General features: G+C 40.7%; 2 protein-coding genes across 3 annotated transcripts in view; one reads left to right on the forward strand and one right to left on the reverse strand.

Annotated features, from left to right (window-relative positions):
- ZMYND12 (zinc finger MYND-type containing 12) overlaps window positions 1-18,554 on the reverse strand; it is a gene marked incomplete at its 3' end in the record, with an annotated part of 34,270 nt that extends 15,716 nt beyond the window's left edge. The window contains exons 1-3 of the mRNA XM_079930930.1: window positions 18,042-18,554; window positions 7,534-7,675; window positions 6,686-6,857 (exon numbers count right to left, since the gene is read on the reverse strand). Coding sequence (XP_079787056.1) covers window positions 6,686-6,857; window positions 7,534-7,675; window positions 18,042-18,151 — 424 coding nt within the window. The 5' untranslated portion in view covers window positions 18,152-18,554. The remainder of the gene's footprint in view (window positions 1-6,685; window positions 6,858-7,533; window positions 7,676-18,041) is intronic.
- Window positions 18,555-18,666: 112 nt separating this feature from the next.
- On the forward strand, window positions 18,667-22,436 carry PPCS (phosphopantothenoylcysteine synthetase). Of its 2 annotated transcripts, XM_079917444.1 has the most exons (3): window positions 18,667-19,225; window positions 19,398-19,501; window positions 21,335-22,436. In XM_079917444.1, the coding sequence occupies exons 1-3, from the start codon at window positions 18,718-18,720 to the stop codon at window positions 21,656-21,658; spliced, it is 936 nt and encodes a 311-aa protein (XP_079773570.1). In that variant the 5' UTR covers window positions 18,667-18,717; the 3' UTR covers window positions 21,659-22,436. The 2 variants fall into 2 exon arrangements, with proteins under 2 accessions (XP_079773570.1, XP_079773571.1); XM_079917445.1 differs by lacking the exons at window positions 18,667-19,225; window positions 19,398-19,501 and adding an exon at window positions 19,588-19,718.
- Window positions 22,437-23,207: the final 771 nt, after the last annotated feature.

A 23,207-nucleotide genomic window follows, 5' to 3' on the forward strand; every position in this document is an offset into this window, starting at 1 on the left:
TGTTTAATTCTTTGGATGGGGTAGAGAAGGACAATGGAGTGGGGAGAGGCATGGTCAGTGTTATGGATTGAATGTTTGTGTTCCCCCCAAATTCATATGTTGAAGCCCTAATCCCTAATGAGACGGTATTTTGAAGTGGGGCCCTTGGGAGGTAATTAGGTCATGAGGGTGGAGCTCTCATGAATGGGATTAGTGCCGTTATAAGAAGAGACAAGAGAGAGATGATCTCTCTTTTGGCCATGTGAGGGTATAGCAAGAAAAGGCGGCTGTCTACAATTTAGGAAGTGTGTTCTCACCAGACACCAGCTCTGTTGGCACCTTGATCGTGGACTTGTAGCCACCAGAACTGTGAGAAATAAATGTTCGTTGTTTAAGCCACCCAGTCTATGGTATTTGTTATAGCAGCCAAGCTAAGATAGTCAGAAAAGTCTGAGCTAAGTTTTGAGGATGAATATAAGTTTTCTAGACAGTTAAGGGAGGGAGGGCATCTCAGGGAGAATTAACACATATGCAAAGTCTTAGAGATATGAAATGGTGTGCTGTGCTTAGAGAACTATATATTGGCCTGTGATGCTGGGGCACAAAGTATAAGGGATCAAGTGGCAGGAAATGAGGCGAAAGAGGTAGGCAGGGCACAGATCATGGAGGGCTTAGGAAGTCGTGCCAAGGAGCTTGATGCATGTGGATAAAAACTAGAGGATTTTCAGAAAAGGAGTGATAACCGCATTCAGATTTAGAAGAGTCCTCTGGCACTATGCCAAGGAGAGACCAGAAGGGAGGAGGAAAAGGAAAACACTCACTAGAAGACTTTTGAAATAGTTCAGGCATGTACTAGACCCTGAACTAAGGCAGCGAATGAAGATGGAGTATATAAAAGAGACATTCAGGAGCTAGAATGGTTATGTGGTTAACCATTTCATGTGGTTAAGTGAAAGTCACCTTTATTTCTAATATTCAAATACTCTTGACCCTTAACTCTTTTTGTTTAGTTGTGAAAGAAAAAAGAAAAGGTCATGAAGAACCTAGCGTGGGAAGGGTAAGCTGTGACAAAGTGAGAGAGTGGCATGGACATATATATACTACCAAACGTAAAATAGATAGCTAGTGGGAAGCAGCCACATAGCACAGGGAGATGAGCTCAGTGCTTTGTGACCACCTGGAGGGGTGGGATAGGGAGGGTGGGAGGGAGGGAGATGCAAGAGGGAAGAGATATGGGAACATATGTATATGTATAACTGATTCACTTTGTTATAAAGCAGAAACTAACACACCATTGTAAAGCAATTATACTCCAATAAAGATGTTAATAAAAAAAGACAAGAAAAAAAAAAAAGAAGATACGTAATAGTTTCTTGCCTACACTTGCCTCCTAGGAAGGTTGTCAGAAGTGAGCAGAAAACTACTTTGAGAACGTTCTGCAGAGCAGGAGACATGCCCTGCGTGTGAAGGGTTCTGTGTGATGGGTGCTGCAGCAGAAATGGCATCAGTAAAGTGTCAGGAGATGAAGACACGGATCCCTCACAAGTCAACCTTCTGTTCTTCTTGTGCTTCCTCCCAGGCCTACTTCACATGTAAGCATTGCTTTATTCTGGTTGTAATCATACCTCTCTGAATTACAGGAGAGGTGAGGAAGAAGCAGTCAACAAGAGGTAGCAAGTAACTGCCTGACCGATGCTCACACTAAAATGGGAAAATATTAGATCAGAATCAAGGGGCCATGGCCCATGATCCTGGCTCATGTTATTTAAATAGGCGAGCCACATTTTCCATCCGGGTTTTGCTTAAAAAAATAAGAGCTTTAGACTGAGGCCCTGTCAAATTTAAGGAAGCAAATGACTCTTAGCTAAGACATTTATCTTGGGAAACAATTGGTAGGGGGCACTGATATATATTGGAAATTCACATGTTTCGTTGTCCAGTTCTCATTTACAGAGGTATTGCTGAAAAAAGGAAGGCCCCCAGGTCAAGCTGAACCACATCTAAACAAGCATCAGTCCCAAAGGAAAAAGCCTACTTGAGAGCAAAAAACTACAAGGCTGCATATTCAGAGAGCAGGGTATAATGAGGTGAGAAGAACAAGCTGTGACAAGCGGGTCAGAACTAAGATTGTGACCAGTGAGTGGGTAAGTTCAGGCATGCCCTCCTACATACAGTGTTTACCTGGAGAGGTGTAGGGATGGAGTAGAGGTAACAGAGACCTAAAGTTGCCAAAGGAAGTGAGACTATCCTGAAGGGTGACTTTCAGGGTATATGCGGTAGAGAGAGAAGGGATGGCCAATTCAGGGAGCAGTGGTACTTGTCTTAAGGGTGAGACACAGCAGGCTTACACTGGGTTAGTGGCAGATCTGAGAGACATTATGGGGGAAGATGTTGCAGGACTTGCGGATGAAAGTAAAGGAGCACAGAATAAAACAGTCACAGACGATTCAAAGGTGTGGCTGTGAGGCACTCAGGGGAAGCAAAAGGAATCATTTACTGAGGACCTGCCTTACCCTATGCCTTACACATGCCTTACACTAGGCTAGGCCATCTGCATCTGGGATTTAAGTCTGCCAACAATCCTGCAAAAGAAATATCAGAGGAGGAAACCGCACATTCATTCAACCCTATATTCATCTAATCTGTTGAGTCTCTACCACTCTGCCGGATGCTCAGTGCATGCTGGATCCCTGACCTTAAAAAGTTCACAGTTGAGTGAATTCGTTACACAATAAGGAAACAAAAAATGAAGTGATAGGAAGGAAATGGACAGAACACAGTGATCAAAAAAGGCACGGAGAAACCTACTTTGGATGATTAGGGAACACCTCTCTGAGAAGGTGGCGTTTAAGCAGGTACCTGAAGGTTGAAAAGAAATCAGCCATATAAGAGGGAGAAAACAGCATTCCAGGTGGTATGTGTGAGAGCCCTAAGGTAAGAAAAAGCTTGATGACTAGGATACACGGCTAGTAAAGAGTTGGAACTTGGGCTTCCCTAGTGGCGCAGTGGTTGAAAGTCCGCCTGCCGATACAGGGGACACGGGTTCATGCCCCGGTCCGGGAAGATCCCACATGCCGCGGAGCGGCTGGGCCCGTGAGCCATGGCCGCTGGGCCTGCACGTCTGGAGCCTGTGCTCTGCAATGGGAGAGGCCACAACAGTGAGAGGCCCGCGTACCGCAAAAAAAAAAAAAAAAAAAGAGTTGGAATTTATTACCTAGATTCTCCCGGTTCCAAAACACTAAAAACAGTGGGGGAAGATGAGTAAGGTGGCTCCTCCTTGAAGAGTTACTGAAAATGTCATTTCTAGTGCGTTAAAATTCCAAAGTTTTACTTTGAAAAAAAGTATGAATGCCTCTTATTTTTCCACTCCAGTCTGGAGGAATCTCTAAGGTGGGAGAGGCATGTCCACAGGGGATGTGATTTATTTAGACTTTCAAAAAGGTTGGCAAGGTTTTAAATCAGTAACTGTGGGAGTTAGAATGAAACCTTCCATTTAGACAGCACTTTTCTGCTTGCAAAGCACTTTCCTGTCCGTTATACATAAATTCATTTAAACCTCAAAACAATCCTGTGAAGTGGACTCAGATTCAACAAATGCTTACATAGTTCCCATTGAGGTGTCAGGTTCTAAGGAGTTCTTGAGTACCTTCCCTGCACTAAGTACTGTGCTGGATGTAAAGACACTCCGAGGAGAAAGAATAGACAGAGTCCCAGTTCTCCCTGAACTTATGGTCTAGTGCAGGAGAGGAACTTTAATTAAATAATCTCATCAAAAAATGTATAATTATTATCAAAGTAAGTGCCCAGAAAAAAGAAAGAGGTTTCTAAGTGGATACATAAGAAGAGACCTGACCCAATCTGGGGGCTTGGGAAAGGGTTCTAATCAGGGGGTGGTGACTCAAGCTGAGACCTGAAGGATGAATAGGAGTTAGTTAGGTGAAGGGGAGGGGAAGAGAAGTGGGGGGAGTGGCTAGAGAAGAACCTTCCAGAACAAGGAAGCATCACAGTGCTTCTGAGGAACCGAGAGAAGGCCAACACAACTGAAAGGGAGAGAGAAAAGAATGAGAGGTGAGGTGAGAGAATTCATAAAGGCTGGACCAAACAGGGACTCATAGCTTGCTTTGGGAACTTGGTCTTTATTTATTGGAGTGACTTGGTCACATTTTGTTTGGAGACCACGTTGGAAGGAGGCCAGGGAAGATGTGCAGAGACCAGTTGGCAGGTAGTAATCCAAATAAAAGATGATGGGATTTAGGCTAGGGTGACTTTTCCAAAATCCTATAGCTAGTCAGTGTCAGAGATAAAGAGAGCCTGGGCTGTATTTCCTTGTTTGGTGCTCTTCCTCTAGCTTGGGAGGAGGGACAGTCCAGAATGGCGAGTCAGATCTGAGTAGGGTAAAGAGGGCATTCTTGCAGCTAAGTGGCCTGGTATGAAGTCGGAGCCCAAACCAGTGAGGAGGGGGTCCATACAGAAGAGGCATCCCAGAATAGGAGTCAGAGCCCCCAAAAGGAGAGGAGGGCATCTGCAAGGGGAAAGGATAGGATTGGAGATGGGAGGTTGGCTCATACAGGGTAACCAACTAAATATATAAATACATCAATGAAAATGGAAGCCAGCATTCTCACTGTCAGAGAAGGGAGCTATAAACATGAAATGGGAGAAAATGAGATTGAACCCTGTGGATTTAAATGTACTCCTGTGGACCCACGATCATATACAGATACAGATGTAGAGACGGAGATTTAGAAATAATGCACATATACACATTATTATATTTACACATGTTCCCTAATTCTGTCCATTGAGAGCCTGGGAGCAGCCATACCTCAATAGCAACGAGTATGTCCAGTGCACAACTCCTGGCTTCTAAATTCCATTTTCTGCTAAAACAAATCAGGGCTCCTTGGAGGTATGTTCCAGAAAGCAGGAAAGTGATCAAAGAACAATGGGGAAGAATTCCCTGGCAGTACAGTGGTTAGGACTCCACACTTTCTCTGCCTACGGCTCAGGTTCAATCCTTGGTCGAGGAACTAAGATCCCACAAGCCATGTAGCCAAAAAAAAGAACAATGGGGACGTGTTAAGGAGACACAGAAGCCAGTGTGATGGGCTGCCACTTGCCAAATCAAGGACAGTTTGAACATCAAATTAATGATAGTAATGGACTGTAACCCACTAAATAAAACAGGAAAACAACAGTCTATGTTGATATAAATAAATACATGAATTCATTGAAAGTTTGTTGAGGAATGGAATATTTATATAGTTCCAAATACCTCTCTATAAAATACTTATTCATTGCAAAGAGAAGAAAGAGTAACTTTACAGAGAAGAAGCCTGGCAGACACCACCTTAATAAAGTAACTTAAATGAACATCATCAATCATGGGACAAAATAAAAACATGTGCCAACTTATAGGATGGGATGAGAAGAACACAGCATCACTTCAGTGATATTCCTGCCAAAGACACATCACCTCAGTCCAGTCATGAGGAAACATCAGGGAAACTCAGATTGAAGGACATTTTGTAAAATAATTGGCCTTTAATCTTTGAAGGCGTCCAAGTCATAAAAGTCAAGGAAAGATTGAGAAACTACTCCAGAATGAAGGAGACTAAAGACACATGGCAACAAAATGAAAGGTGTGATTCTGGACTCTACCCGTTTGCTGTAAAGATGTGATTGGGACAACTGGAAAAGCTGAATGGGGTCTGCTCAGTACATAATCACGGATGATAGTTGTATTGTGGTCAAGAAGGAGACGTCTCTGTAGGAAATACATACTGAAGTAGTCAAGGCATAGGGCATCAAGTAAGCAACTTACTCTCAGATAGCTTAGGGAAAAAGTTCTTTGTACTGTATTTCCTACAGTTTTACTTTTCAAAAAGTTTTTTTTTAATAGTGGCTGTTAAGATATAAAGTAGTAGTACAGTACCTAAAAGGCTATCGATGCTCAAAAATGTTAATTCCCCTCAAAAATGCTAATTCTCCTGTTGTAGCAACCACCATGTGTGATGTCTGTGCCCCGCTCTCAGAACTGCCTCTGCCGTCCATAGGAGCAGGTTCCTATTTCCGTGTTTGAACTATGTGACCCTGACACAAAGGTAGATACAGATAGATGCCGCCGTCAAGCTGAGTCAACACAATTCTTTCTTCCAGGAATTTAACATTGGAAATCAGATGCTAATTAGTTTCTATAACCCACCTTGAACCTGGAGGATATGTAAATTCAATGTAAATTCAGCTACATCTGACATTTTGGGGTAGCTGTCTTCTGCAGTAAGAATAGGGTAGAAAAATCTGGTCTGCAGAGGTGGAAAATAAAGCAGATGCAGAGAGAGAAACCTAGAAACAGAGACAAGAAACAAGACCCCAAGACCCAAGAGACAGAAACAGAGACCACCAGCCTTGGTTTGTTATAGCATTCTGAGTTTAGTATCTCATGAAGTCTCACTTCCCTTAGGACACCTCAGCGTCCTAATAAATTTCCTCCTTTTGCTAAGGCCAGCTAGAGTGGATTTCGTTCAGTTTTACCAAAAAGTCCATGACATCTCCTTCCCCACCTTGTGCCAAACTTTACAGCAATCCTGCTCTTCCACAAAAGGTATCTTGGTGCCACTGCCAAAGCTGGGTGTTTTGGCCACTGATATGACCCAGTATAGCACTTCTTACAGGCTCCAGGGTGTCTCAAGTCAGTTTCACTTACCAAGGCTGGCCTCGGCCAACAGCAGGTAGGCAGGTACCAGCTCTACTGAACTCATGCCATGAACACTCATGCGGAAGCGAAGAGAGTGCAAAGCTGCTGGGACAGCATCTTCATGTTTTCCTTCAAAGATATATTTCTGGGCTACGGTGTAGCAAAATTCGATCAAATGCTTCTGTGGAAAAAACAAACTAGACTCTCTGAGACAGTCTAAGGGTAAAAGGCAATGGTGGATATAGGTACACCTGGAGATAGGGCCAACACCTGATGACCTGCTCGAGAGCACACAGTGAGCCTGCCTGCATTGAGGCGGACATGAGACCCAAAATAGGTGATTAAAAAGGCAAACTCTGGACTGTGAGTTCCTCAAGGTCCAGGAACAAGTATCTTCTCATCTTAGGTTGGTGCTTGGCATAAATGAGTGCTCAATATAAAATTATTAAATGATTATTATTCTTACATTTTTAATAAAATTTTAGTTTAGCAAAGCTGTAATGTCTCAGGACAATCTAAAATGTTCTGTCTTTCTATTTGAGTTAATTTTGAAAGAAACATATTTTTCCTTCTGGAATTATCCTGCTTCACTAATATCACTAATATTAACTCATATAATATTAACTAATATTAACTAATATATTAACTAATATTCACTAATATAACTAATATTCACTAATGCTGCAGGTTTTCAGTAGATATGTGGAGAACAACAATGGTATTGAGGACATAAAGACATAAAACCAAGTCTCTGCCATCAGAGGTTATAGTTTAGTGACCTCGCACAGTACAACCTTTTCCCTGGGCAGGTTCTCTGCACCCGTGAGTTAACCCTGCAACCGTCCTATAAGCCCTACCTGCCGCTGCTGCAGCTGCTGCAGGCCATGCTGCCGTTCTTCCTCTGAGTTGTAGAAGGGCATGGAAGTGCGCAGGGGAATCAGGAGCTGACATATCTTCTCATGGATGCTGCCCCAATCAGCTCTTTGATGAACCACACCACTGACAACGAAAACGTGGACTTCATTATCTTTACCTTTGGCTTGCCCACTGGTTCTCCTGGCCCTACTGCTGGCCCAGCCCTAGAAACTAGAAAAGTAAGCCCAACACAAACCAGGCAGGGAGCCCAAAGCCATTTCCGACACAAATCGCTTTTCCTTCACGTGGTTATTGGGTGGCGGTGTAAAAACCAGGGGTGCGGGAGGATGTTGTTTCTGCAGGCAGTTATATGCTATGGTTATTCTGCTTTTCTTCTTCATTAATGACAACAAAGACAACTTTAACTCTGCATGGGTCTAAGATCATTTTCAAAATATCTGAACACTGAAGCTGATGAATTTAAGTGTCTTTTTCTTAGGGAAAGGAAAGAAATTTACATTTGATGAGGCTCTAGGAGACACTTTCCCTGTAATTAGTATATATACCAATTATAGGTATATATATATGCCAGTTATAGGTATATATATATACCAATTATAGGTATATATATATATATACCAATTATAAGTATATATACCAATTATAGGTGTATATATATATATATATATATATATATATATATGTTGCATGGCTTGGGAGAGCACCATTTGCATTGTCTTCTGTGCTCTAGGAGGGCCATTCACATAGAATACACTGTGAATGCCCTCCAGTCCTAGTGGTGCAGCAGGTGGTCATGAAAGTAACTGTTTAACTTTTTGAAAACAAGACAAAATCATTATTTTTTTAAGGTAAGGAAGCACAGGTGTCAAGAGTAAGTAGTTACTCTAGGCCTGTACTCCAAAGCCAGTCATTTTTTAGTTCTCCAGAGGGAAGCATTGTGGCAGTTTGGTATACAGCTTTTCTGACTGTTTTATATGCATATTTAGTATTTTTTAAACACTTAATTGGACAGCACAAATATAGAACATTTGCATCATTGCAGAAAAATTCTATTGGACAGCACTCCTACAGAGAATCTACTCCCATTCTTTTTTTTTTTTTTTTTTAATGGCCGTGCCACGTGGCTTGCAGGATCTTAATTCTCCCGATCAGGAACTGAACCCACATCCTCAGTAGTGAAAGCGTGGAGTCCCAACCACTGGGCCACCAGGGAATTACCTCCTATTCCTTACATAATTGCCTCTATGAATGACTCCCAAATCCATTACCTAATCTGACCCTTCCTCCAAATATGTTTATATAATTGATACATAATTGATATTGATATATAATTCACATACAATAAAAGTCATCTTCTTAAAGTGCACAGTTCAATGTTTTTATTATATTCTTGAGGTCATATAGCCATCACCCTATCTAATTTCAGGGCATTTTCATCACTCAAAAAAGAAACTCCATTTATTCTAGCAGGTACTCTCATTCTTCCCTCCAACCACTGTTGCCCAGAAGCCACTAATCTATTTTCTCTATGCATTTGCCTGTTCTGGACTTTGCATATAAATGGAAACAGACAATATGGCTTTTATGTCTGTATTCTTTACTACTGAATACTATTCCACTGAATGGCTATATCATTTTTTGTCTATCCATTCATCAGGTGGTAGATATTTGGGTTGTTTCCAGTTTTTGGCTATTATTATTACTGAACAGTTGTGAACAAGTTTTTGTGTGAACATATATTTTCAATTCTCTTGGGTACACCTAAGAATGGAATTGCTGGGTTATACAGTAACTTTATGATTAAACTTTTGAGGACTGCCAAACTGTTTTAACATAGGTTGTACCACTTTACACTCCCACCAGTGATGTATGAGGGTTCCATTTTTTCTACATCCTCGTCAATGCTTGCTATTTTCTGTCCTTTTTTATTATAGCCATTATAGTGTGTGTGAGGTAGTATATCATTGTGGTTTTATTCTGCATTCCCTTAATAACTAATAATGTTGAGCATCATTTTATGTGCTTATTGGCCATTTGTATATCTTCTTTGAAGAAATGTTGATTCAAATCCTTTGCCCATTTTTTTAAACCAGGTCCTTTATCTTTTTATTTTTGAGTTTTAAGTGTTCTTTGCATATTCTGGATAATAGATCCTTAACATATATGATCCGCAAATATTTTCTCCAATTCTGTGGGTTGTCTTTTCACTTTCTTGATAGTGTGCTCTGATGCACAAAAGTTTTTCATTTTGATGGTGCCCAACTTATCTATTTTTCCTTTGGTTCCTTGTGCTTTTAGTGTCATATCTAAGAACTGTTCCCTAATCCAAAATCACACAGATTTACAACTATGTTTCCTTTTAAAAGTTTTATGTTTTAACTCTTATATTTAAGTCTTTTTGAACATGGTGTAAAGTAGGGGTCCAAATTCTTCTTTTGCATATGTATATCCAGTTATCCCTGCACCATTTGGAAGGGACCATTCTTTTCTTAATTAAATGGTCTTGGCACCCTTGTTGAAAATCAATTGACCATACAATTAATCTACAACTAAGGAGACAAAAATATACAATGGAGAAAAGACAGTCTCTTCAAAAAGTGGTGCCGGGAAAATTGGACAGCTACATGTAAAAGAACATTCTCTAACAAACACCATATACAAAAATAAACTCAAAATGTATGTAAGACCAGAAACCATAAAACTCCTATAGGAAAACATAGGCAGGAACTCTCTCTGACATAAATCACAGCAATATTTTTTTGGATCTGTCACCTAAAGCAAAGGAAATAAAAGCAAAAATAAACAAATGGGACCTAATTAAACTTAAAAGCTTTTGCACAGCAAAGGAAACCACTGACAAAATGAAAAGACAACCTACTGAATGGGAGAAAATATTTGCAAATGATATGACCATCATATATAATCCATCATATATAAATAGCTCATACAACTCAACATCAAAAAAAACAACAACCCAATTAAAAAATAGGAAGAAGAACTGAGTAGATGTTTTTCCATAAAAGGCATGTAGATGGCCAATAGGCACATGAAAAGATGCTCAACATCACTAATCATCAGTGAAATGCAAATCAAAACCACAATGGCTATCAACAAAAAAGAACACAAGTAAATGTTGGCAAGGATGCAGAGAAAAGGGAACCCTCATACACTGTTGTGGGAAATGTAAATTGGTGCAGCCACTGTGGAAGACAGTATGGAGTAGTCTCAAAAAACTAAAAATAGAATTACCATATGACCCAGCAATTCCACTCCTGGGTATATAGCCAAAACAAAAAAAACATTCATTTGAAAAGATACATGCACCCCAATATTCATAGCACTATTTACAACTGCCAAGATATGGAAGCAACCTAAGTGTCCATCACCACATGAATGAATAAAGAAGATGTGAGATATATATATATATATATATATATACACACACACACACACACACATACACACACACACACACTGGAATACTGCTAAGATAAAATGAATGAAATTTTGCCATTTGCAGCAACATGGATGGACTTGGAGGGTATCATGCTAAGTGAAACAAGTCAGACAGAGAAAGGCAAATACCGTAATGATATCACTTATATGTGGAATCTAAAAAATACAACAAATTAGTGACTATAACAAAAAAGAAGCAGACTCATTGATATAGGGAACAAACTAGTGGTTACCAGTAGGGAGAGGGGCAATATAGGGGTATAGGGTTAAGAGGTACAAACTACTATGTATAAAATAAGTTACAAGGATATATTGTACAACATGGGGAATGTAGCCATATTTTATAATAACTATAAATGGAATATTACCTATATTTCAATTTTTAAAAACTGCAAAAAAAAGAAAAAGAAAATCAATTGGCCATAGATGTATGTGCTTATTTTTGGACTCTCAATTCTATTCCATCAATCTATAGGTCTATCCTTATTCTAGTACCACACTATCTTTATTACTGTAGCTTTGTAGTAACTTTTGAAATTGAGAAATGTGAGTTCTCCAACTTTGCTCTTTTTTGAGATTTTTTTAGCTATTCTGGGTCCCTTTCATTTTCATATGAATTTTAGGATCAGAGTGTCCATTCATGCAAAAATGACAATTGGAATTTTTACAGGGATTGCATTGAATCTGCAGATCAAACTGTTTCATATTAAGTCTCCCAGTCTGTGAATATGAAATATCCTTCCACTTATTTAGGTTTTCTTTAATTTTGTTCCACAATATTTTGTATCTTTCCAGTGTATAAGTCTTGTACTTCTATGGTTATTCCTTTATTTAAAGTGCTATTGTAAATGGAATAGCTGTCTTAATTTCATTTTTAGATTGCTAGTATACAGAAATATAACTGATTTTTGCATATTTGTCTTGTATATCCTGTAACCTTTCTGAATTCACTTATTAGCTCTAATAGTTTTTTTGTGGGTTCTTCAGGGGTTTCTCTATATGAGATCATGTCATCTGTGAATAGAGGTACTTTTACTCCTTCTTTTCCAAGCTGGATGCTTTTTATTTCATTGTCTTCCCTAATTGCCCCAACTAGAACCTCTAGTACAACGTTGAATAGAAGTGGTGAAAGTGACATTCTTGCCTCATTTCTGATTTTACAAGGGAAAGATTTTATAGACTTTGACTATTAAGTATGATGCTAATGTTGTGTTTCTCTATGGTTCTTTCATAGATACTCTTTACCAAGTTACAGAAATTCCTTTCTATTCCTACTTTGTTAAGTATTTTTATCATGAAGGGTGTTGGACGTTGCCAAATGTTTTTTCTGTATCTATTGAGATGATTATATGATTTTTTTCTTTATTCTATTAAGATGATGTTTTATATTGATTGATATTCATATGTTGAACCAACCTTGAATTCCTGGGAGAAATTCCATTAGGTCATGATATATAATTCTTTTTATATTCTGCTGGATTTGGTCTGCTAGTATTTTGTTAAGGATTTCTGCATCTATATGCATAAGGGATATTGGTCTGTAGTTTCCTTTTGATGTTTTTCTCTGGTTTTGGTGTTAGGATAATATCAGCCTCATAAAAAGTTGGGAACTCTTCCCTCTTCTTCTATTTTCTGGAAGAGTTTGTGAAGAATTGTTAAGTCTTCTTTAAATATTTGACAGAATTCACCAGTGAAATCCTCCTGGGCTTTTCTTTGTGAAAAGTTTTTTGATTACTTAGCTAAATCTCTTTATTTATAGACCTACTCAGATATTCTATTTCTTCTTGAGTAGTTTTGGTAGTTTGTGTCTTATTAGGAATATATTTCATCTAGGACTTCAAATTTGTTGGCATACAATTGTACATAGTATTCTCATAATCCCTTTTATTTCTGTAAAGTTGGTAGCAATGTCTCCACTTTCATTTTCTTTTTTTAAATATTTACTTATTTATTTATTTGGCTGAGCCGGGTCGTAGTTGCGGCATGCAGGATCTTCGTTGAGGCATGTGGGATCTTTCGTCGCAGCACACAGGATCTTTAGTTGCAGCATGTGAACTCTTAGTTGCGGCATGTGGGATCTAGTTCCCTGACCAGGGATCGAACCAGGGCCCGCTGCATTGGGAGCGCAGAGCCTTAGCAACTGGACCAGAAGGGAAGTCCCTCCACTTCCATTTTCTGATTTTAGTAACTTGAGTCTTCTTTTCTGGGTCAGTTTGTCAATTTCGATCTTCTTAAAGAAACAACTTTTGGTTTTGTTGATTCTCTGTATTGTTTTCCTATTCTTTATTTCATTTATTTCTGCTGTAATCTTCACTATTTCCCTCCTGCTAGCTTTGGGTTGAGTTTGCTCTTCTTTCTCTACTCTTTAAAGTATAAGACTAGGTTATTGGTTTGAGATCTTCCTTCTTTTTTAGCATATGTGTTTACAGCTATAAATTTCCTTCTAGGTACTGCTTTCACTGTGTCATATCAGTTTTAGTATGTTGTGCTTTTGTTTTCATTTTACCTCAAAGCATTTTCTAATGTCTCTTGTGATTTCTTCTTTGACCCACTGGTTGTTTGTGTGTGTTATTTCTACACATTCATAAATTTCCGAAACTTCCTTCTGTTACTGACTACTAATTTCATCCCATTGTGGTTGAAGAACATACCTTGTATATTTTCAATCTTTATAAATTTACTGAGATTTTTTAATGATCTAATAGCTGGTTGACCCTGGAGAATGTTCCATATGCACTTGAGAAGAATGTATATTCTGTATTCTATAAATGTCTGTTAGGTCTAGTTCGTTTATAGTGTTGTTCAGGTCTTATATTTCCCTGCTGATCTCTTGTTCAGTTGTTCTATTCATTGTTGAAAGGCGGATATTGAAGTGTCCAACTATTACTATTGAATTATTTCTCCCTTCAGTTCTGCCAGTTATTGCTTCATGTATTTTGAGACTGTGGTTGGATGCATACAATCACAGGTTTCTGCATTTCTATTGCCTATTATATATTTTTATTTAAATGTGAGAAAGTTAGCTATTTGATTCCATTTATACATAGTCCAAAACAGGTAACAATAACCTAGGGCAGGGATTAGCAAGGTTTTCCTTGCAGCCAGATAGTAAATTTTGGGCTTTACGAGCTACTTGGTCTCTGTTGCAACTACTCAACTCTGTTGTCGTAGCATAAAAGCAGTCATAGACAATACATAGCTGTGTTCAAATACTCTCTCTCCTTCCTTTCTCCTGGGACAACAGAAATGCGATAAAGTATGTTCTTTATAAACTGTGACAGCTCTCATAGACATGACAAAAAGCATTTTTAAGGGTTTTTTGATAGAGAATTATTGAAAACAAATCAATAAAAGCACTTAACAGCCAGAATAAAGAAATAGGTGACTTCCACAGGGTATTTATTTAATACGGGCTTACTGAGTAATTGTGTGAGCAATGGAAATATTAACTTACTTAACTGCCTGAACTGTTCTTCTACTGACAGCATCTGCATATCTTTCCCTTCTAAAGAAAGGGTGCATATTTATATGTTCCTGAGCTCTCTCCTTATTCATCTGTATCACCCCTCACAACCATCACAGGGTCATGCATAAACAAGGAGTTGAAAAGTATGCTTTCAAATTAGGGCTCACAGTCAAATAGCTTGTGGGCCAGACATGTTTTGTTTGGCCATTACCATGTTTTTTAAACTAATGTGAATGTTGTTAGGCAGGGCATTCATTCTCCAGTTCACCATAGATCTTACTATTGAATACCACTTCACTGTTTTCTCTTCCTGGACAGTGAAAGCATTTTAATTTGTGCCCCATATGTTAAATGAAAGGAAAAAATATTGCAAATTACTCTTATCTATATGCTACGACTTAATAACCTATAGTATTGAAGCCTCTTTCACCTATAATGTTTCACTGTGTACTTTAATAAAAATGCCTTCTCTTAAAAATGTTCTATGTCCTGGGAACATTCTCACAATCCAACACAGAATGATATGCACAAGATTACACAGAGTGTATAAAATAAATGTATTTATAGGAAAAGAACATGAAGAAATTCACCAAAATGTCAGGCTATTAATTATCTGGGTTGTGAGATTATGGATTATATTTCATCTTTATATTTTGTATTTTCAAGTTTTCTGTAGTGCGCATGAATTACATTTATAATTGGGAAAAATTATTTTGCAAAAAAATAAACTTTCACAAATCCAAGTTGACTGTCCTTCCTGCTCTTTAAATTTGGGATGAGGAAAAACAATATTTATTGAGTGCCAGCATGGTCTCAGGCATGGGGCTAGATGCTTTACATTCAACCGTGAAAACCCTGGAAGGGGATATTAAAGGCCCCCATTTGTGAGATATAGAACAATTACCACAGCTTTATTTTCTGGAAAAATCATGAAATCTCTAGGACACAAGGATATAGAAATCTGGAGAAAAGTAGGGGGAGAGTAGAAGACCTTAAAAATAATTAAAGGCAGTGAAAGAAGAGAAAGAAAATAATGGAGGATAAGGGCATAGGAAATAATAATTTATTCATGCATTCATCAAATATTTAGTTTCAATCATTTCAAGATACTTTGCTGGAGACCATAGGTTATACGCAGATGGGTATGAAACAGATCAAAAGATAACATACATATGACAGTCCTTCTACATATTCAACATAATATCCTGCATCAACAGAGCATAATAAAATTGAGCTAACATGTTTGCCAACAACTATAATGAGGCAGGGAAATAAGAGTCATGTGAGAGGTACAGAGTAAGTACAAAGTGAGTTGAGAGGAAGGAGGAATTGCTTCTGGCTGGAGGGATGAAGGGGACGTAGGTGCTCATATCAGGCAAAGGAGTCTCACCTCTCCCCAGAGTGCCAGCCCTGTACTTAAAATTGTTTACTCAGGACTTCCCTAGCGGTCCAGTGGTTCCAATGCAGGGGACCTGGGTTCAATCTCTGGTTGGGGAACTAAAATCCCACAAGCTGTGCGGTCCAGCCAGAAGAAAAAAAAGAAAAAGATAGATATTAAACAAGTAAAACAAAAACATAAAAGTACAGAAAAAGTGAAGAAAAAATGTGAGAGAGAAAATCAGATAGGGGCATTTAGGTTGGGTTTTCCAGAAAGACCTCTTTGAAGAAATAACATTCTGAGAACAGAAAGATGAAAGAGAGCTAGGAAGATTCGTGACTGTAGGGAAAGTTCCCAGCAAAGGCAACGGCCTGGGCAAAGAAACTGAGGGAGGAAAAGAGTTGGCAAATTAGAATTGAAAGAAAGCCTCTGTAACTGCATCAATGAAAAGAGGGGATGACTGGTGGGAATTGAAGATAGAGAAGCAACCAGGGCTTTGCAGTTTCTGTTACAAATTCTGAATTGTATTCTATATGCATTGAAGAAACAGCAATGAAAACACAGATGCTGTCCTTGCCCTCATGGGGCATACAGCCTAGTGAGGAATACAGACCACTGAACAAGTGATTTCAATCCATGTCATAAATGTGAGGCTAAGGGACCTAAAGAGTGCTGTGAAAGCACCGAGGAGGGACACCTAATTCAGTCTCCACTGGGACCACTGCAACTGAGAAGTTACGCAGCCTTCAGCGTCTACCTTCCAATCTAAAACCATCCATGACCCCCCAGAGGATAAATTCCAAACTCCTTGATCTCATGTCACTGTTTGGCCCTAACCTTTATCTTCTTGGTTTAAACTCCTACTACTACCTATCACAATGATTTTTAAACTTTTTTTTTAAACTCAGCATACAGTAGGAAATACATTTCACTAGTACAGACACATAACCACATAAATCACTAAAACAAAAGTTTCAAGAAACAATTCAAGTAGGATTACTCTGATACTTTCTATTCTTTTTTTTTTTTTCTTAAAATGCTTTTTGTGATTTATTCATGACCCGCTAATGGGCCCTGGACTGCAGTCTGAAAATCAGTGACTGCTCCCTCCACGGCTACCTTCTCTACCCACCTCTGAACAAAGTCTGTTCTCTCACCCTTTACCCAAGCAGTCCTGGATGCCAGGAGTGCTCTACCTTTCCTTCTTCATTGTTCATTCACCTAGCAATTTCCTTCTGACCTCTCAAGACCCAGTGCAAATGTTACTTCTTCAGAGGAACCTTTCCAGATACTGCCCTATCACCATGCTTCCATCCTTAGAGGTCCCAGGGAACAGTACTCCCTGAGTGACAGCACTTGTCATGTAGGGTTGTATTATAATGACTTTCTTTTTTAAACAAGTTAGTCGGCTCTGGACTAGGTTTCTGGACGTCAGGAACCTAGCTGTTTTATCTCAGGTCCCAAATAGGGTCCAATCTGAAGCAAAGATCAGTGGATGTTATGTTGAATAAATGAAAGCTGACCTCATCTTGTACTACCCTCCCCACACTGTCACCATCTGGCTATGCTCTGACAAACTAACTTTCTATCTAATCCTCAAACACACCAAAGTCTTCCCTCCCTCGGAGCCTCACTGTGCCACTCTTCCCCCAGCATTTCCCTGGAGGGCTGTTCCTACTCTAACTTCAGATCGATAGTCTACCCTCAGAGAGGCTGTCTGCCCAACCTCCCATCACATTTCCTTTGTCTTTATGGCATTTATCACTCTCTGAAATTATCTTGTTTTGTCTGTTTGTTTACTTATCTTTCTCGTTAGAACATTAGATTTTTTTTTTTTTTGGCCAGAGCCGCATGGCATGTGGGATCTTAATTCCCTGACCAGGTATCGAACCCTATGCCCCCTACAGTGGAAGCGCGGAGTCTCAACCACTGGGCAGCCAGGGAAGTCCTAGAACATTAGATTTTTGAGGGACGTGGTGTCCCGAGTTTCCCCCAGGAAGTTCAGCACCTAGAACAGTACATAGCGAACAGTAGGCGCGCAACAAAACATCTGGGGAGGAATGATTGAGTGGGAGAGGAAGCGGACACGGACATAGAACTCTTAGGGACCTGTCTTGAAGCCGCTTTGAGGGTTCCCTGACTGAGAGAGAGGGGGTTGAGGCGCCCAGGTGCCACGTTTCAGGGCCTACCAGTAATAAGTGACTGTGCAGGCCCTGCAGACCCGCTCGGCCGGAGCTTCGCACACCTCACAGCAGAGCCGGCGCCCCTTGGGCACCGCAAGAGGGTAGATCACGTTCATGCTGCGGCAGACGGTGTTGTCGGTCTCTAGGACCGTTGCCTGGCGAGGACACACTGGGCGGCGGTGTCACGTGACCAACAAGGCGCAGCCTCATTCCAAGCTTTTCGAGGGCGGGTGGGTCGTGGCTCGACTGACACTTGGGAGTGTGTTTGTAGGGTTTAAAAAAAAACCAAAAAAACAAAACAAGCCCTTCACTACAAATCCAAAGGTTAAATGGCCGGGCACTCAAATTTTAGCGAGGTCCAAGCCTAGCAGGGTCTGTATGGTAGCCGGTAAGGGTCAAACACGTCCAGATCTTCACCCAGACTAGGAAACTAAACGAGGGGGTGTGACTCCTCCAGGTGCCTGCCCAGCCGAGAACTCCCGCCAGCTCAGTGTCAATTTCGCACGCTGTGGGGCGGAACCAGCACGCATTTCCAGACCTGCAGAAACCCGGCGCTGGCTTGCAGCGCATGGTAGCGAACCGCCCCCTCACTATTGCGGCTGCGCGTGGGCCAGGTACCGGGGCAGGGGGCGTGGCGCCGAAGACCCCGTAGCTTGCGCTGGCGCGGCGGGTTCCGGGACCGATGGCGGCAGTCGACCTGGTCGCCGAGTTCCCCCAGCCCGCCGGTGCCGCGCGCTGGGCCGAGGTGATGGCTCGGTTCGCTGCCGGCCTGGGCGCGCAGGGCCGACGGGTAGTGTTGGTCACGTCCGGCGGCACCAAGGTCCCCCTGGAAGCCCGGCCTGTGCGCTTCCTGGACAACTTCAGCAGCGGGCGGCGCGGTGCTACCTCGGCCGAAGCCTTCCTGGCCGCGGGCTACGGGGTCCTGTTTCTGTACCGTGCTCGCTCTGCCTTCCCCTTTGCCCACCGCTTCCCGCCCCAGACCTGGCTGTCGGCTCTGCGGCCCTCCGGCCGAGCGGCTTCGGGCTTGCTGAGCTTGGAGGCGGAGGAGAAGGCACTCCCGGGCTTCGCCGCGGCTCTGCGGAGCTACCAGGAGGCTGAGGCTGCCGGCACCTTCCTGGCCATAGAGTTCACCACTTTGGCAGACTATTTGCATCTGCTGCAGGCTGCAGCCCAGGCGCTCAATCCGCTAGGTGCGTGCCTTTAGGAGTCCATCGGATGCCGGGAGGCAGAGCCTTTCCCCCAAGACGCGCATCCCCTTACCCCCTCTTTACCCATGGCTCTCACAGCGGGGGAACCTGAGTTGAAAAGGAGCTGACTCCATACCCTTCTCCGATTTATTACACCCTGTGCTTCTTTTTGCAGGCTCTTCTGCGATGTTTTACCTGGCTGCGGCCGTGTCAGATTTCTATGTTCCTGTGTCCGAAATGCCTGAACACAAGATCCAGTCATCTGGGGGCCCACTGCAGGTGATGGGCGCTTCTCTTCCAGAGATCTGATTCCCTATAACCAATCTTGGGTTAATTTCCTTTTGATCTGGAGATGGCCTTTCTGCATTCCGTATGTGCTAGGCACTAGGGATCAGAGATGACTAAGACACCGCTCTCCCTCAAGGACCTCACAATCTAGTGAGGTTGCTGGACACAGACATAATTACAGTACAGAGTGATAAATACTCTAGTAGAGGTACGTACAAAGTGAAGTCAGAGCATGGGGTGAGTGAATCTCGGGGAAAGTCAAGGCTTTCTGGAGGAGATGGCTTGAACTGGGTTTTAAAAGATGAGCAGAGGGTGTACCAGACAAAGTAGGGAAGGTCACTCCAGACAGAGTAAACGATTGGAGTTTGGAAATGGGCAGTGTGTTGTGAACTGAAGTTGTTTGGTAAGGCTGGAGAGCCTGGAGAGTGGTGGGGATGGAGGGCAGACCGAAGAGACAGCTTCCTACGTAGAAGATTTTGTATTCCTTCCTAAGGAGCTTGAACTTTATCCTGTGGAGCCAAGGACAACCAAAGTAGGAGAATGAGATAAAGTTTTTGTTTGAGAAGAACATTCTGGCATCAGTATGAAAGGTGAATTAGAGAGAGTGGTTGGGGGGGGTGATTAGATGGTGGTTATTGTTGCAGTTTAAGGAAGAGGTGTGGGGAAGGTAGTGGTGTGGTTGAGATGCTGAGATGATCTGGCTACTTGGAACCTGAGGGAATTCTTAGTCATTTATTGGGTGATAAAAGTAGAATTTAAATAGGAGAAATTTAAATAGTAGAGTTTAAATAGGAGAAATTTAAATAGTAGAATTTAAATAGGAGAAACTACCTGTGGGGCACTTTCTGACTTTGTAGAATAGTTCATTTGTTCATTTCTTCAACAAATATTTATTGAGTACCTACTATATGCCAGGCCCTATTATAGGACCTGGAGATAAAGCAGTGAAAAGAAACGTACTGTGCCCTTGTTTTGATTATATTCTGCAGAGGAGACAATAAGTAAGTCAAATGCATACTATGTTAGGTAGTGATAAATGCTAAGGAGAAAAATAAAGCGGGGAATGGGTATGTGATTCCTATCATACTTGCTAACTCTTTGAGGGGACATCCTGATGGTGAGCTTAGTGATTTCATACTTTTTAAATTCTGGGAGCTTTAGTTTATCCTATAATTCCTGTCATTCCTAGTTCTATCTTGAAAGTACACAAAACGACTCAACATTCCCCTTAGAAGGGATTGAGAATAATATAGTAGTATTTAATGAATGAAAATACAGTCACTTCTGTTTCCGCAATGCTAAGATGGTACGTGACAATTTTATTTTATTTTTTTTACAAGTTACAATTTTTAAATGGAGTCAAATAGCCAGTCTAGCAATGCAAGAAATATTTTAGGCTGAGAGGTTTAAAACTCAACCTTATTTGAACTTCCGCCAAAGTAACATCTGCATAAACAGATTATTTGCATTTGTTTATTTGAGGGTTTGGTTTCAAAAATAAAAGGGAATGTTTGAGAAGATGTAATGCTGTTCTTTAGAGTTCTATTAATGGCGATGAGGGTTGCAGAGCAGGGCTAATTCATAAGACATGGTTTGGCCCAGAATATGTATGAAGCTTTGAAATCAGGCATCCTTATGAACACTACAGAGTCAAGGCTTTTAAGTAAGCATTTAATATGCTTTAAAAAGTTTGAAGTGAGAAGTCCCACTTAAACTGACATAGCCAAGCATCTGAGTCTCTGCTTCTTTAGTTTCCCTTGAGATTGACCTGGTTGGTAGGTGGTAACCTTGTTTGCTTATTAAGTTTCTCTTTTTCCAATACAGATAACAATGAAGATGGTGCCAAAAATGCTTTCTCCTTTGGTTAAAGACTGGGCTCCCAAAGCATTTATAATTTCCTTTAAGTTGGAGACTGACCCCTTCATTGTAATTGATCGTGCACGGAATGCTTTGGAAATTTATCGACATCAAGTGGTGGTGGCTAACATCCTTGATTCACGACGGTCCTTTGTGGTTATTATAACCAAAGAGTCAGAAACCAAGTTATTGTTATCAGAGGAAGAAGTAGGAAAAGGTATAGAGATAGAAGAGAAGATAGTGGATGATCTTCAGTCTCGACATACCGCTTTTATACATGACAAAAACTGAAGTAAAAAGCCTTTATTTATAAGATCAAAGATTGTTCAGTGGACCAGGGCTCTTACAGATGGTGAGAACTAGAATAAATCCTTTGCTTTCATAAAGACAGAAAATGAAGGGGAAAAGCAGTGAGTGGTGTGCAGACGAATAGTGCTTGGTGTTTGTCTTTTAAAGGTCTTTTAATACTCAGAAAACATGAGAACAAAGGTAAAGCAGTTATGACCAAACCACCTGACACACTCACTTGAATGATATCTTGATTTTGAAAATGATTCAAGTTGTTTCTCACCTTAAGAAAAAAAAAACGTATTGGGAATTATATTCCTCAAAATATACATGTGGGGCCTGAATATCAATCTTCTTCATACTGTAAAAGGGATTATGGATGCATGAATGGCCATGCTTTGAAGAGCAAATATTTGTTCATGCCTACTATGTGATAGGCCCTGAGGATTTTGAGGATTCAAAAGATGAATAAACATGTCTAGTTTGGGAAATGGATATATAAAAAATTAAGTACAATAAAGTGTGTGCCCCAAAGCCAACACAATGGAAAGGATGATGTTTTTGTGGTTTTTTTTTTTTGAAATTTACTAAAGATGGGAGCAGGAGAGAAGGACACCTCCCCAAAGATAGATTATCTATAGAATGATGATTGTCCCACTACATTTACTCCTTGCTTCTTGTCCTAGACTCACTCCATATTTGAGTTAAGAATTTACCTTTCAAATATTTTAGAACTGCTCTTGAGGGAAAGTTAACCCAGGCTTCTACCTGGGGCCATGCAGGGCCCAGCTGGTGGCCACTGCCCTGAAGGAGGCATTACAGGGTGGTAAAGAGTATGGGTTTTGGAGTCATCTTAGCCAGGTTAGACCCTCCAGCTGTGCCACCAATTAGCATTGTAAGCTTAGATACCTGACTTAGTTTCCTCATCTATAAAATGGTGATAATTTCTCTGCAAAATACCATCATTTGTTAGGATTAAATAAATAAAATGGTGAAGGTAAAGCAGGAGTCTGGCACTTGGCACGTAATTCACATTAAATAAATGTTTGCAATTGCTGTTTTTCTCACTTAGCAAAGCAGTGTTTCCAAAGCTCCCACTGTCCTGGGCTTTGAGTTGGGAGTGCAAAAGAAGTGCAGTCCTGAGAAATACCCTAAATGACCCATAGGATGGTCCGGAGTGCAATGTGAAAAACTACCATTAAGAACTAGGTAGAAGCAAGTACTCTACCTCACATAAATGAGTTAAAATGCAGTTCATGGAGTGAGTTGGGAAGGGTAGCCCGAAGTGTGTCTGGTAACAGAAGTACAATAAACTTTAATTGAAAAGATATGAACAGAAGTGCTAAGACACATCTAAATACTTCAGGTGAAGTGTTTAGGAAATGTGACTTCATTAAATCAGGAAGCAGAGGAAAAATACCTGCAGCAATCAGGACTTCTCTGGAAGCAGAAATCCTATTGAACAAAAATTTTAAATTAACTTCTGGTTCAATTGGCAAAACCTAAAAAGCAACAGGCTAGGCAGTGGCTGCAGTACTAAAGGGGCATGAAA

This window comes from Stenella coeruleoalba (assembly GCF_951394435.1).
Source record: "Stenella coeruleoalba genome assembly, chromosome: 1".
Taxonomy (NCBI): Eukaryota; Metazoa; Chordata; class Mammalia; order Artiodactyla; family Delphinidae; genus Stenella; species Stenella coeruleoalba.